We start from the raw sequence: 12,984 nt of genomic DNA, 5'->3' as shown, positions 1-12,984 counted from the left end.
ATAGTCACTGAACCAGGCCTGGAACCCTGGTCTCCTGGCTCCCAAACTGGGGATCCTTGGTCTCCTGACTTGTCTCCGTGGGGGAGAGCCAAGGATCCAAACAACCCCCACCTGCCTTGAATACAGTGCTTTGGCCAGTGGATACTGCTGCTCTCTTGCACGTATCCGTACGCACAATTGGACTAAGACCCCTGACCACATATAATTGCCTGGAGTGTGTTCAGCAGCAAAAGGTTCAATCCCTAGATGGTGATGTTGCGAGGGCTTCCAAATGACAGTTCCATTCAGCAAACGTTCCATAGAGAAAGCTCTGTGGGAGCTGCAGGGATGAGTCAGACCTGCCTGAGTCCTGCCCTGAGGAGCTCACATGGTGGTGAAATGTCACAAATGCCAGTCAGGATGGGATAGGTATCGAGTGAAAGGTCCTGACAAAGTGCTGAAAGATATAAAGAGAACAATCTCTAAGTGCAACAGGAAAGCTTGAGTGAAAGAGATGGTGTCTAGGCTAGCTTGAAAACTGGTCCCAGGTGTCATCTGAGAACAACACAAGCAAAGACATGGAGGTGCGAGAGGTGCAGATGATGTAGTGAGGGGATGGCCCATGTGAAAGGCATAGTGGAAAATCAGGGTGAAGAAGCAGGTGGGGCCAGATTCTCCGGAGGGCCTTGACGACTCAGCTGAAGAATTTGAACTTAATGCTTTGGCAATGGAGGCCATCAAAGGTTCTTGATCAGAAGAGTGATGAATCAGTGGGGTTTGACCAAAGTAGCAGAACCACTATGAGTGATATAAGGAGTTTATTATAGACATTAGACCTATGCAGTCATGGGAGCAGTTGGAGAAGTCTGTGCAAAGCTGCTACCTCTGCATTTGGGATTGGGCCTGAGCTGCTGCAGGTGAGTGGGGCTGGCAGTCGGGAAGGAAGGCTGGATTTGCAGGCAGGGCAGTAAGGGCAAACTAGAGCCCAGGAGGACGGACTAGATCCCGGTCTGGCTCTCGTGCTTTCAATCTCAGTGACACCGGTGACCTGCAGGAGAAGCTGGCACATTTTGTCATAAAGCTGCACTTGATCCAGGATTCAGACAGTTGAAGGAGGTGATCTGGTGGGGACTGGACAGGCTGCACTGACGAGGTGAGTCAGCAACTTAGTGACAGCATGCGAGCACTCCCGCAGTGTGTGGTGCTGTTGCACTTTTGCCTTCCAAATCTCGTGCACATGTCTCTCTGGTCAGCCCTAACTCAGACCCATACTGGGAAGAGAATTCTGGGAAGCACACACTTCAACCTAGTTTGGTTGACCCAGTACAAAGCCACTACAGGTGAGCTAACCCAAGCTTTCTTGGGACAATGAACCTGACAGCAGCCCACGTGAAGGGTGCAGGATGGTCCATGAAGGATGTACGGTTGGGAAAAAGGAAGAAAAATCTCTAGTAGCTCTTGGGTCGACTCTGGAGGTTGGTGTGGTAGTCATTAGGCTATTCACTGAGCTCTCAGTCCTCTCTCTCTTTCCTCCCAGACACATGATAGCTGTGCTTGTCCTCCCCTTTGATGTCAGAGGTAGTCATGTGCCTTGGTGTTGCCATTGTCGGCCCATGAGAGGTAAATGGAAGTAACATGTGGCACTTCTGAGTGGAAGCTTTAAGAGTCAGTGCAGGCTTTGTTACTCCCCTTTTCCTCTTGTCATGGTGACCAGCAGTGTTCCAGATGGTAGCTGCTTTGTCCTCCTGAGTCCCAGGGGGATGAAGACCACAGATCAGAGCAGAACCCTAGCCAGGCTCGTGTGGCCCTGCAGCGTGAGCGAGAAACCTTGATGGCTTTAAGCCACTGAAGATTTGAGGTCATGCTATCACATAACCTAGCCTGTGCTGACTGACAGAGATGGAGAGCAACAGTGACAGTGGGACACTTTCCTGGAGAGCAGGTGGCCCCCCAGCAGAGCTACGGCAGCAGCTTTTACCTCTGCATTCCTCAGGCTGTAGATGATGGGGTTCAGTGAGGGTGTCACAACCCCATAGAACAATGCGATAATCTTATCCAACTTGGGGTCCTTGGCCTTGGGCTTGAGGTACATGAAGAGGATGGTCCCATAGAAAATCACCACCACTGTGAGGTGGGCAGAGCAGGTGGAGAAGGCTTTGCGCCGGCCTGCAGCAGAGGGTATCCTGAGGATGGCAGCCAGGATGAAAATGTAGGATAAGCAGATGAGCAGGAGTGGGGCCAGCGTCAGGAAAACTGCGGCCACCATCAATGTCAGTGCATTGAGGGAGATGTCCCCACAGGCCAGTTTTAGCACTGCCAAGATCTCACAGAAGAAGTGGTTGATGACATTGTGGCCACAGAAGGGGAGGCGCCAGGCAAGGATGGACTGCAGCAGCGAGTTGGCAAAGCCTGTCCCCCAGCTCAGCACTGCCATCTGCATGCATGCCTGCCCACTCATGAGCTCCAGGTACCTAAGTGGCTGGCAGATAGCTACATAACGGTCGTACGCCATCATGGCCAGGAGCAGGCACTCTGTAGAGCCTAGCGCCAGGGTCAGGTACATCTGCAGGGCACAGCCAGGGAAGGAGATGGTCCTTTGGGCTTTCAGGAAGTTGACTAGCATGAGAGGCACGAAGGAGGAGGTGCCACAGATGTCCATTAGGGAGAGGTTGCTGAGAAAGAAGTACATGGGGCTGTGCAGGCGGGAGGCCAGTATGTTCAGCCCTATGAGGAGGGAGTTGCCCAGCACGTTCACCAAGTAGATGCCCAGGCACAGCACAAACAGGACCACCTCTAGCTTACGGTGCGCATGTAGCCCCAGCAGGACATATTCCATCACAGATGTTTGGTTTGTTCCACTCATCTCATTCCCTCTCCTTCTCCATCTGGACCACAGAACTTTTTGGAAAAAGCTCCCGCTGGCCTGGGAGCCAGGTGACCTGGATGTGTGACCTGTGGGAGGTCAGCCTCCCCTTTCTGGAATCTGGTTTCATAATCTGTATAATGAGAGAGTAGGACCTCAGGTCTGTACGCTGGCCCTCCCCACTCTGCAGTTCTGCTCGCAAAATGTGGGAGGATGTGGCACATCCCAGTCCCCTGGGCCTGTCTCTGCTTGCCCCAGGGTTCAGGGGAGACAACAGAGTAGGATTCATGTTTGACATGCTCCTTTGGAATCTAAAGTGTTCTTGGCTGTTAAGAAGAAGCATCTTTTCTAAGTTATGACTTCATATGACTGAATTATTATGCCCATAGTATTTCAGGTTCATTTATTCACTGAATATAATTTATTGAGTGCCCACTCTGTGCTAGATATTATTTCAGGTGCTGGGGCTACAGCAGTGAGAAAGGTAAGTGGACCTGTCAAAGGTGCTGCCCCCCTTCCCTGAATTAGGTGAGATGAGCTCTGGAAGGCAGGTGCGTGGTGGATAATGCTCACCTAGTGTTCCTTTGGGTCATGCAGGTCAAGCATTTCAGCTCCACAGGACATGCAAGCCTGATTTCTGGTCATCTCTCCTTAAGGAATCACAAACCAGTCATTGATTTTTAAAAGGACATCAAAACATACATATTCTAATAGAGTTACTGGTCACAGGATTTAACCCTGGTCATGAAAGCCAAGTGACTCACTTCTTGGCTTCCATATTGCTTTCTAGGATAAATGATATCAGCAATGATGCCACACGAGGAGGAAAGTCAGGCGCTAATCTGGCAGAGGTGTGGCTGTCATCAATTATAAAGGGAGGAATGGGAAGAAGCTGTAAGTTTCTCCCAGGTAGCCAGCATCGCCCTGCTGAGCTGGTCTCTCTGCCTCAGAGGGAAAGGCCAATGTTAGGTATTCACAGGAGGGAGGTAGCCCAAATGTCTCTAAAGCACAAGAGTCTTGTTAGGACTGGAAAGCTGTCTCATGGCCAGGTGGACCCTGGTCTGAAGGAGAAACAGGAGCTGAGCATGCACTTTTCTCATTCAGAATATATAATTCTGCCTCCCCACCAATTCCTAGGTTGGCTGTGAGGACAATTTTCTCTGATAGTGATGGAGCCCTGTCTGTCCTTCTGGGCTGGATTTTTTTTCTCATTCTTCGTGCTTAATTGTACCCACCATTTGTAGGGGCCACAGTGCTCACCCTTTTCTAAATAAACCATGTCTTTCCCTAGCTCTACATCTTTGCCCAAGATGGAGGCACGTCCTCCTCCCTTCCCCAGTGGGGTGTCCTGTTCACTCTTCAAGGGCCAGTGCCATGTCTCCTTTCTTCTCCCTCCTGCCCTTTGCAGAGTTACCTGCCCCCTTCTTGTGCTCCCGCAGCCCTTACCATCTCTCCGTGTCACTGTGTGGCATGTGGTGCCCTGGTCTTCTCTGCTACACTTAGAGATCAGCACTCTGCCTCCTTCCTCTCAGCCCCTCATACAGCGAGTGCCGCCAAGGGCAGACGCTCAGCAGAGATGGGATGCACGATCCCAGAACCCAGCTTTGCCTCCCAGCTTCAGCACGAACTACCTGTGATACCGACCAAGTTGCCTGGCCTCTCTGAGCCTCGGTTTCCTCCTTGAAGGATGCTGTGTAGCTCAGAGGAGACACACACTTGCAGGTGCTGCCCAGGGAGGTGCAGTAACAGATTGCTATTGAGACAGATAGAAGACTGCATCTTCAGCCACAGGTGCCTGCTGGATCTGAACCAGCCCCCTCCTGGACAAGGGCTCCAGTGTCTTTCGTGACACCCTCTTTCTCCAGAGCCTATTCCGGGTTTCCTTCCTCTCCCCTAAATCAGGGTGATTATGAGGTGACAGGTACTGGAACATGCAGGGGCAGTTGGTTAATCCAGGTCAGTTACTGACCTTAAATTTCCACGTGAACATTTACAGGCAGTGTTTCTCTTGCTGAAGTTTGGCGAAAAGATAAAGAATTCCCCGGGTGTGATGGCTCATTCATTTACTCACTCAATGAATAGTTATTGAGCACCTACTATGAACTGGGAACATAGCAGAGACATGTGGCTTCTGCCTTCATGGGGTCTACGATCACTCACTCACTCTCTCCTTACCTTGGACACCTCCCTTCCTCTCTCTGGGCTGTAGACCTTTGAGATTCTATCTGAGTGTGAGATGTAAAGACAAAGTAAAACCTGAAATCTGGAAAGATCTATAAGGGCTTTGTTTCTGCTGGGTGTGTTGTTACAAAAAGACCTGTGTTCATCTCAAAGCCTGGCACCAACACAGGTGTGGGGCATTTCAAGCAGGTGAAGGCTGGGAATCCAGCGGCTCTGCATTTCTCTTCATCACCCCTGCCTCTCTCCGAAACAGCAAATGGGGGGTGGAGGCATTTGAGGGTTTCTGTGCGCAGGATCTGGCTGCCCTCCTGACTCACACCCACTACCCGCCTCAGCCTCACCAGGCCACCCTGCACTGTTCAGACAAAGCCCGCATGCGCCAGGCTCGTCCCTCCTCTGGGCAGTTTCCTTGGGCTGGAGTGGCCTTTCTCTCCTCCTCACCCTTCAAGGCTCAACTCACACACCACCTTCTCTGTGCAGCCTTCGCAGATGCCTCCGTAGAACTGACCACCCTGGCAGCAGGAGGGGCACGCGGCTACTGGGGCAGGTTCGTTCCATTCTGCCTTGCATTGTGGTTGGTTTGTTGTGTGTCTCTCTCTGACTGCGCTGTGAGCTATTGCAGTGGAAGGGCTGTGTCTGATTCCTTATGGGCCAGGGAGCCACAGCCAGGAGCTGTCAGTGATCACCATGAACTGAACTGACCATTTATTCAGATCTGGTGCTGTTCTTCTGCCAAAAATCCTGATCCCAATGTCTTACCCTGAGATCTATGTCCTCTTCTCCCTTCAATACACCCCCAGGATGGTGCAGCCATCGTGATTCCTAGGAGAGCTTTCAGGGTTCCAGTCTCCTACCTGTACCAAGAGCTGCTCTCTCTGAAGAGCTACATCAGGAGTGCGGTGGGTTTCCTCACAAGAGTCTGATCATAACTCATTCATGGAAATTAAAGCTAGCCCATGAGACCACAGGCTTATGGCCCCAAAGAAATAAGTTTGTGTCTAGATAATACCATGCTGCCAGGTTGCCAATAGCTTTGACTGCAGCATGGGCACAGGATGGGACATCAGGGAGCAGCTGCTATTCCCTTGATGGGTCACTCAGGATGGGCTAGGTTATGCTGCAGTAACACACAACCTTGTAATTTTATCGGCTTAACATGATGAAGGTTTATTTCTTTCTCATGCTACATGTCTATTGGGGGTTTTCAGGGGGCTCTCTTCAGAGACCCTGGCAGATGGAGGCTCTGGGACATCACCAGTTATTATGACTGGGGAAGGACACACTGGAGCATCTTGCTCTGACCCAGAAGTGACATATGTCACGTTTGCCCACAGCCCACTGGCCCTGTGGAGTCCTACCACGTGCTGAGAAGCAAGAGACTAGAAATGTTGCACCTCTGCCTTTGGGCACAGTGGCGCTTCCCAGTACACTCAGCTGCTTCAGCATCTGTCTGTCAATGTCACACACCGTCATGTCCTGGAAAACCAGAGTCACAAAGTGATAGGACATAGAGTGCCTCTGAAAATAGTCATCTAGTTCCACTCCTCACTTGTACACCTCCTGAGAGGCAGAGTGATGTGGGAAGGAGCCCTGGGCGGGGAGGGAGGGGATCCAGGTTTGATTCTTGGCCATTGTTCCTATTCTGCTATATGACCTTGGTCAAGTTTCTCCTGAGAAAATGGAGCCATTCAATTAGGTGACCTCTGGTACTCTGTAACCTCTGACACAGTGCCTCACGTCTTTCTAGCAACTTCCAACCTGAGGTCTGGTAGGCCTGGGGTTACTTTGCAAGGTAAATATATCAATCTCATTGGTTGATGAATCTAATTTTTTAACAATTTAATACTTATTTTAAAGTATTTAAATACGTTATTTTAAAAGAAAGGAAAGGGACATAACAAGAAAGCTTCAGTTACAACTTCCCTGAGAGGCCTAGCTCTGGGTCCTGCCTCGCCGCTTCCTGGCTGTGTGGCAGAGGGGCCGAGGTGGGCTTGGAGTCAGGCCGACCAGGGCCAAGTCCCAGCCCTGCTTCCTGCTCAGTTTTCTCAGCCTCAGCTTCTCACCTATGGCGTGGGGATAATAGTGTTTCCTTCTGGGCTTATTTTGAGGATCCAGCGAGATGAAGCATACAAAGTTCTTAGCACGAAGCCTGGCACATAGGTAAATAGTAAGTGGTAGATGATATTATGTCCCCTTTCCTAAGAAAATATTCTATTTTAAGAATGTTTTAAAAAGATTTCATGAGAATAATCAACATGGCAGATGAATTCTCCTTACCTCCCACATCCTGGCCTGTGGCCCAAATGTACGTAGGGAGCTAGAGCCCGGTGGGCTGAGCTGAGGCTTGCAGGTGCTGAGTTCATTACCAGCAGGTGCATTGTGCCTGGATGGGCCAGGGCCCATGGGTCCCGAGGACCAGCCTCCTGCTCCCCTGCTGCATAGACAGCCCGCTTGCTCCGTGCTCTCAGGGACATTGCAGTCCCTGCCCAATTTAAAGTTCAAACTCTGCAAGTACACAAAGTTGCAGGTTTGATAGCTGTGGGACCTGCGCTTCAGAGACTCCAGGTTCCTTGCCCTGTCCCAGGGGGGCCCTGCTGGGGTGAGGCGGGCACAGGAGAGATGCTGGACAGAGAACCCGGACACTGGGTCTCACTGTAGTCCTGCCCTTCGGATGCCACAGGCTCCGGCCCACGGCTCCCCTTCACCAGGCCTGGGTGTCTGGGCTGTGAAATGGGTCGTCTCCTTCCAGGGTTGCTGTGAGGACCTGGATTCATCAAAGCTTAGAGAAAGTAAATTGCTTTGTAAGGTGTGAGATGTGCGGTGTACATGTGAGGGACTTCATTAAGTCACGGATGTAGCCAGGCAAATGAGGTTTTACAGGTTTCTTTTTTCTTCTCCTCTCCCCTTCACTCCCTTCCTCTCCTCTCCCCTCCCCTTCCTGTTCTTTCACAATAAAAAATAACTTGACACAGTTTCGAGACTAAAAAGCAGCCTTAAATAAAGCAGCAGAAGTTGCAAAATTTCATGTTACACTATGGTTTTCCTCTGGAATGTTTATCAAGAACACAAGTCAAAGTAAAAGATGGGAAGATTGTTGCCACTTATTTTCCATCTGCTCATAGAGCATTGCCCTTTTGCTACCCCATGGACAACCCGGACTCAACAGGCCTAAGACAAACTCATGACCATCATCTCCCCCGTCCCCATCCACTGCCGTCATCTCCCCATCTCAGCGTCTCAGTGGCACCTGTATCTGATCCTCCCAGATAAGCCAGAAACCCAGGCGTCAACCCACAGCCCTCGCTCTCCCTCATCTACCTCCATAATCCCGAATTTTATATCTCTAGCTCCCAAATATTATTTTATATGTATGATATATACACAGTTGACCCTTGAACAACACAGGTTTAAACTGCACCGGTCCACTTAAATGTGTATTTTTTTCAATAAATATATGGGGACATTTTTTGGAGATTTGTGACAATTGGAAAAAACTCGTAGGTGAGCCACCACCCCTGAGACAGCAAGACAAAGCCCTCCTCTTCCTCCTCCTCCTTAGCCTACTCAGCATGAAGATGATGAGGATAAAGACCTTTACGATGATCCACTTCCACTTAAAGAATAGTAAATACATTTTCTCTTCCTTAGGATTTTATTTTTTTATTATTATTTCAGCATATTGTGGGGGCACAAAAGTTTAGGTTACGTATATTGCCCTTGCTCCCCCACCCTTATGATTTTCTTAATAACCTTTTCTGTAGATTACTTTATCATAAGAATACAGAATATAATACACATAACATACAATGTACGTGTTAATTGTTCTCAGTGAGGCTTCTGGTCAACAGCCGGCCATTAGTAGCTCAGTTTTTGGGGAGTCAAATGTTATACATGGATTTTCAGCTGCACAAGGGTCAGTGCTCCTAACACCTGGGTTGTTCAGGGTCAACTGTAACCCCAAATATTTTATCTCTGTCTCCCAAATGTTTATGTACATATCTCTCCCCAGTGTATCTCGGTACCACCCTCTGTCTTCTACTGCCTGCCTGGCCAGGCCTCACGAGGGCTTGGGTGACTGCAGCAGCACCCTCTCTTCCCTGGCCTCAGGCTGGTGCCCTTCTCATCTGCCCTCTACTCTGGGGCAAGGTGATCTTCCATCTCTTAAAAATGTTTAACATCGTTTTTTAAGTTCAAAGTCAGGGACATTGTAGAAATATTAGACAATATTGAAAAGAATAATTAAGAAAATAGTAGTTACCTATAACCTCATCACCCAGAGGAGAAAACTCTTAGTTAATATTTTGTCATAGAATCTAATCAGTGACATTGCTAAAAGCAAATCCAACTGCAAACCCCCAATGCCCGCAGAATAAAGTCCAAACTCCTATCGTGCATCCAAGGCCCACAGAACGTCATGGCCACTGACAGCCTTCAGCCTGGCGTGGTCAGAGAGGTTTGAGTGTCTCTGCCTCGGGCCATGCTGCTGTCCTCTGTGTCTCTGTTCTCACCAGCAAGGAGGCAGGAGAAGCCCTGGGAGGAAACTGAGGACTCACACAGGGGCTGTTCCCTGCAGCCGGGGCAGGAGAGCAGGACTGCTGTCGGGAGCCCAAGCCCAGCTCTCCCATTGCACCGATGGTGCCACTGAGGCCAGGCCAGGGCAGGGGATGGAAATGCTCTGTGGATCTGAGTCTGTTTCCACTGTGTGTTTGCTGAGTTTTCAGAAAGGAAATCCAAGGACAGGCTGAGCACCAGGAAGGGGCAGCTATAGCGGGATCCCAGAGGGTGGGATGGGGAGGGGTAGAGCAAGCCTCCCAAAGCCACGTGAGGCTGCTGGAAGCTGCTGCTGCTGCTAGTAACGGTGGGGGTAAGGGGACTCCAGGTCCTGGGCTGCTCTGGGTGACTGGTGTCCCAGGGCTGGGCAGGTCTGGGAACCTTGGACTCTGGGCCTCATTGCTGCCTCTGCTGTCACCTGGCAGTGGCCTTTCCTGCCATCTGTGGGCTCCATCCCAGCTCTGCTCAGATTTGGAAAGGACTCCAGTCCCTGCCATTATCACCCCTACATTGACGTACTCATATATCTTTTTAGGAAACTTGTGTAGGGCCTGGGGTTGGGCAAGCCTGGACTTTGGGACAGAGTGGAACCTTGCTCTTGGAGTAACACTGGAAACAAAGAACAAAGGAAGGGCACAGGGAGAAGAGCAAAGTGGGTGGCCCCTGGTGGAGGTGGCATTTGCACTGGGCATGCAGAGTCAGGCAGTCCTTTTACACAGAGTTGTGTGCTGGGCCTGTGCTGCCTCCCGGAAAGAACAAGAATTGCACAGAGGGCAGGGCAGGGACTGCTGGGCAGGACAGGGAATGGTGAGCTACACTTGGCGGTTGTGTGGCTGTGAGGAGGGGTCGGGGAGCAAGCCAGGCAGGGCCAGCTGTGGGGGGGCCTTGGGTTCTGATCTCAAGAACTTCCGCTTTGTCCTGAGAGATCAGGGAGGGGCCACTGATGGGTTTCAGTAGAAGAGTGACACAATCACGTGCTTTTCAAAAGCACCCTTTGGAAACCCCATGGGGGACAGGTTGGAGGGAGGGAAAAGACTGGAGTCTTGAGACAGCAGGGGGCAGGTGTGAAGGCCCAGGGGGTGGTGTGGCCCAGGGCGATGGCGGGGCAGGAGCAGAAGGCTATTTGGGAGCTGTTCTGCTGCAGGATCGGGGGACCTGGTGTGCTGCCTTTTTCTCGTCCTCACGGGCCTTGGCACGTGCCAGCCTCACCTAACCGGAGGCCGCCAGTGCAGAGTCCCGCCCTCCCTCACCTGCAGGCCTGTGCCCTGCCCCACACCTTCCTGGCAGCCTCCTTCACCTCCTTGTTCCTCAGGCTGTAGATGACGGGGTTCAGCATGGGCGTGACCACGGCGTAGAGCACGGTGAAGACTTCCTCAGAGATGTGGGCCTCCTTGCTCTTGGGCTTCATGTACATGAAGATCACGGTGCTGTAGAAAAGCAGCACCACGGCCAGGTGCGCTGAGCAGGTGGAGAAAGCTTTGCGGCGCCCGGCAGCCGAGGGCACCCTCAGGATGGTGGCCAGGATAAGCGTGTAGGACAGGCAGATGAATGTCAGGGGCACGGGCAGCAGCAGGATGGCGCCCACCAGCAGGAAGGTCTCGCTGACTGAGGTGGCACCACATGCCAGCTTTAGCACTGCCAGGATCTCGCAGGTGAAGTGACTGACCACGCGGTGGCCACAGAAGGGCAGCCTCATGGCAATGACTGTCTCCGTGGCCGACTTGAGGAGGCAGAGGACCCAGGCGCCGCCCGCCAGCAGTAAGCAGAGCTGGTGGCTCATGAGCACGGGGTACCTGAGTGGCTGGCAGATGGCCAGGTAGCGGTCATAGGCCATGATGGCCAGCAGCAGGCACTCCGTGGAGCCCGTGGCCAGGCTCAGGCACATCTGGACGGCACAGCCAGTGAAGGAGATGGTCTTCCGGGATGACAGGAGGTGGACCAGCATCAGGGGCACGAAGGTGGATGTGTAGCAGATGTCCAGGATGGAGAGGTTGCTCAGGAAGAAGTACATGGGCGTGTGCAGGTGGGCGTCTAGCATGCTCACCGCCACGATGGCTGAGTTCCCCAGCAGGGTCACCAGGTACATGGCCGAGCACAGAGGGAAGAGCAGGTGCTCCAGGGCTGGGTAGCCAGAAAACCCTTTCAGAAAGAACTCAGACACTGCTGTCCTGTTGACCAGCTCCATGCTGAAGAGTCCCGAAGGGACGTGCAGCTGGGATGGAAGGCGAGAGGGTACAGGGCGGCAGGAAGCTCACAGAGCCCCTTCTGGGACAGGGGCGGATTGCTGGAGTCTTTTCTTTGACTGCCACACTTTCTCTCTGTGACTTTGGGCAGTCCCCTTACCCTCTCTAAGCCTCAGTTTATCCATGTGAAAAGTGAAGATTGATTTAGATTGGCATTCCCTAAGAGAACGTTAATGGAAATGTTAGCAGGCAATCTGAAAAATCAATTTAAGGCAACTCTGGATTAATAAATACAGCTATTTTTTTATTTTTTTTTAATTTCAGCATATTATGGGGGTACAAAAATTTAGGTTATGTATATTGCCCTGGCTCCCCCTTCCTCCCCCCAATCAGAACTTCAAGCGTTTCCCTCCCCTAGACGGTGTGCATCACACTCATTATGTATGTATACACCCATCCCCTCCCCTAAATAAAGCTCTTTACTGCAGAGCATTTAATATGCTAATATGATTTGTAACTTTCCAAAAGCAGTGTGGAGTGCACGCTCCCCAAACTTCTTTGACCATGCATCGCCCTTTCACAGAACACACATTAATCTACTGCAGGTATCAACATAGTTTGGGAAACAATGGGCTGGATCAGAGGTCCATAAACTTTAATGTGTACACACTTTTCTTCTTCTTCTTCTTCTTCTTCTTTTTTTTGCTGTTAGGCCACTCAACGGATCACTAAATCCTTCCTGATGTGGACTCTCTGGGTGTCACTGGGCCTCCACCACCCATTGAGGTTCCAGGCTGCATGGTCCCTGTGGATACTCCTTCCTCTCCAGAGCTCAGCCCCACACACTGAGACCTACCTCCAGGACTTAAGGGCCAATGGGCAGCAAGGAGGTCTCTGATCTAGTCCTGGGCCTTCAGATAGAAGGTCTTGTCTCAACTTGACTGTGTCCAGAGTCACTATGGGGTCAGGAGGAGTGTGAGCTGCCAGTTTTCCCCAAGGCACAACTGGAAAACTCTGGAAAACTCATCTGGGTTCCCAGAGGGTTACCCCCATTTACAAGAGTGGCAACAGAGACAGGCACTGTGCCAGGGCTGGGGCAAGGCAGATACAGCATTGTGCCTTCCCTGCAGCCCAGTGACTGGGTCAGGCCACAGCCTCCTCTTTGCATCGTTCCATATACTACACTTTATCCCCTAAAGTCACCGGGAAACATCAGTAGCCATTGGC

At 51.3% G+C, this 12,984-nt stretch overlaps 2 protein-coding genes across 2 annotated transcripts; both read right to left on the bottom strand.

Moving 5' to 3' along the window:
- Positions 1-1,855: 1,855 nt before the first annotated feature.
- LOC123645674 (olfactory receptor 13C7-like) lies at positions 1,856-2,842 on the bottom strand. Its single transcript, XM_045562116.1, has one exon. The coding sequence runs from the start codon at positions 2,840-2,842 to the stop codon at positions 1,856-1,858; it is 987 nt and encodes a 328-aa protein (XP_045418072.1).
- A 7,914-nt stretch (positions 2,843-10,756) lies between these two features.
- On the bottom strand, positions 10,757-11,808 carry LOC123646146 (olfactory receptor 13J1). The gene has a single exon (XM_045562831.1). It carries the CDS (start codon positions 11,757-11,759, stop codon positions 10,821-10,823), a length of 939 nt encoding a protein of 312 aa, XP_045418787.1. The 5' UTR covers positions 11,760-11,808; the 3' UTR covers positions 10,757-10,820.
- Between the last annotated feature and the right edge of the window lie 1,176 nt (positions 11,809-12,984).

Source organism: Lemur catta, chromosome 10 (assembly GCF_020740605.2).
Source record: "Lemur catta isolate mLemCat1 chromosome 10, mLemCat1.pri, whole genome shotgun sequence".
NCBI classification, from domain to species: Eukaryota; Metazoa; Chordata; class Mammalia; order Primates; family Lemuridae; genus Lemur; species Lemur catta.
This window is presented reverse-complemented; position numbering and strand designations above follow the sequence as displayed.

Bases quoted from the DNA above. Each gene is read 5' to 3' on its own strand.
- LOC123645674 (XM_045562116.1), bottom strand. From the start codon at position 2,842: ATGAGTGGAACAAACCAAACATCTGTGATGGAATATGTCCTGCTGGGG.
- LOC123646146 (XM_045562831.1), bottom strand. From the start codon at position 11,759: ATGGAGCTGGTCAACAGGACAGCAGTGTCTGAGTTCTTTCTGAAAGGG.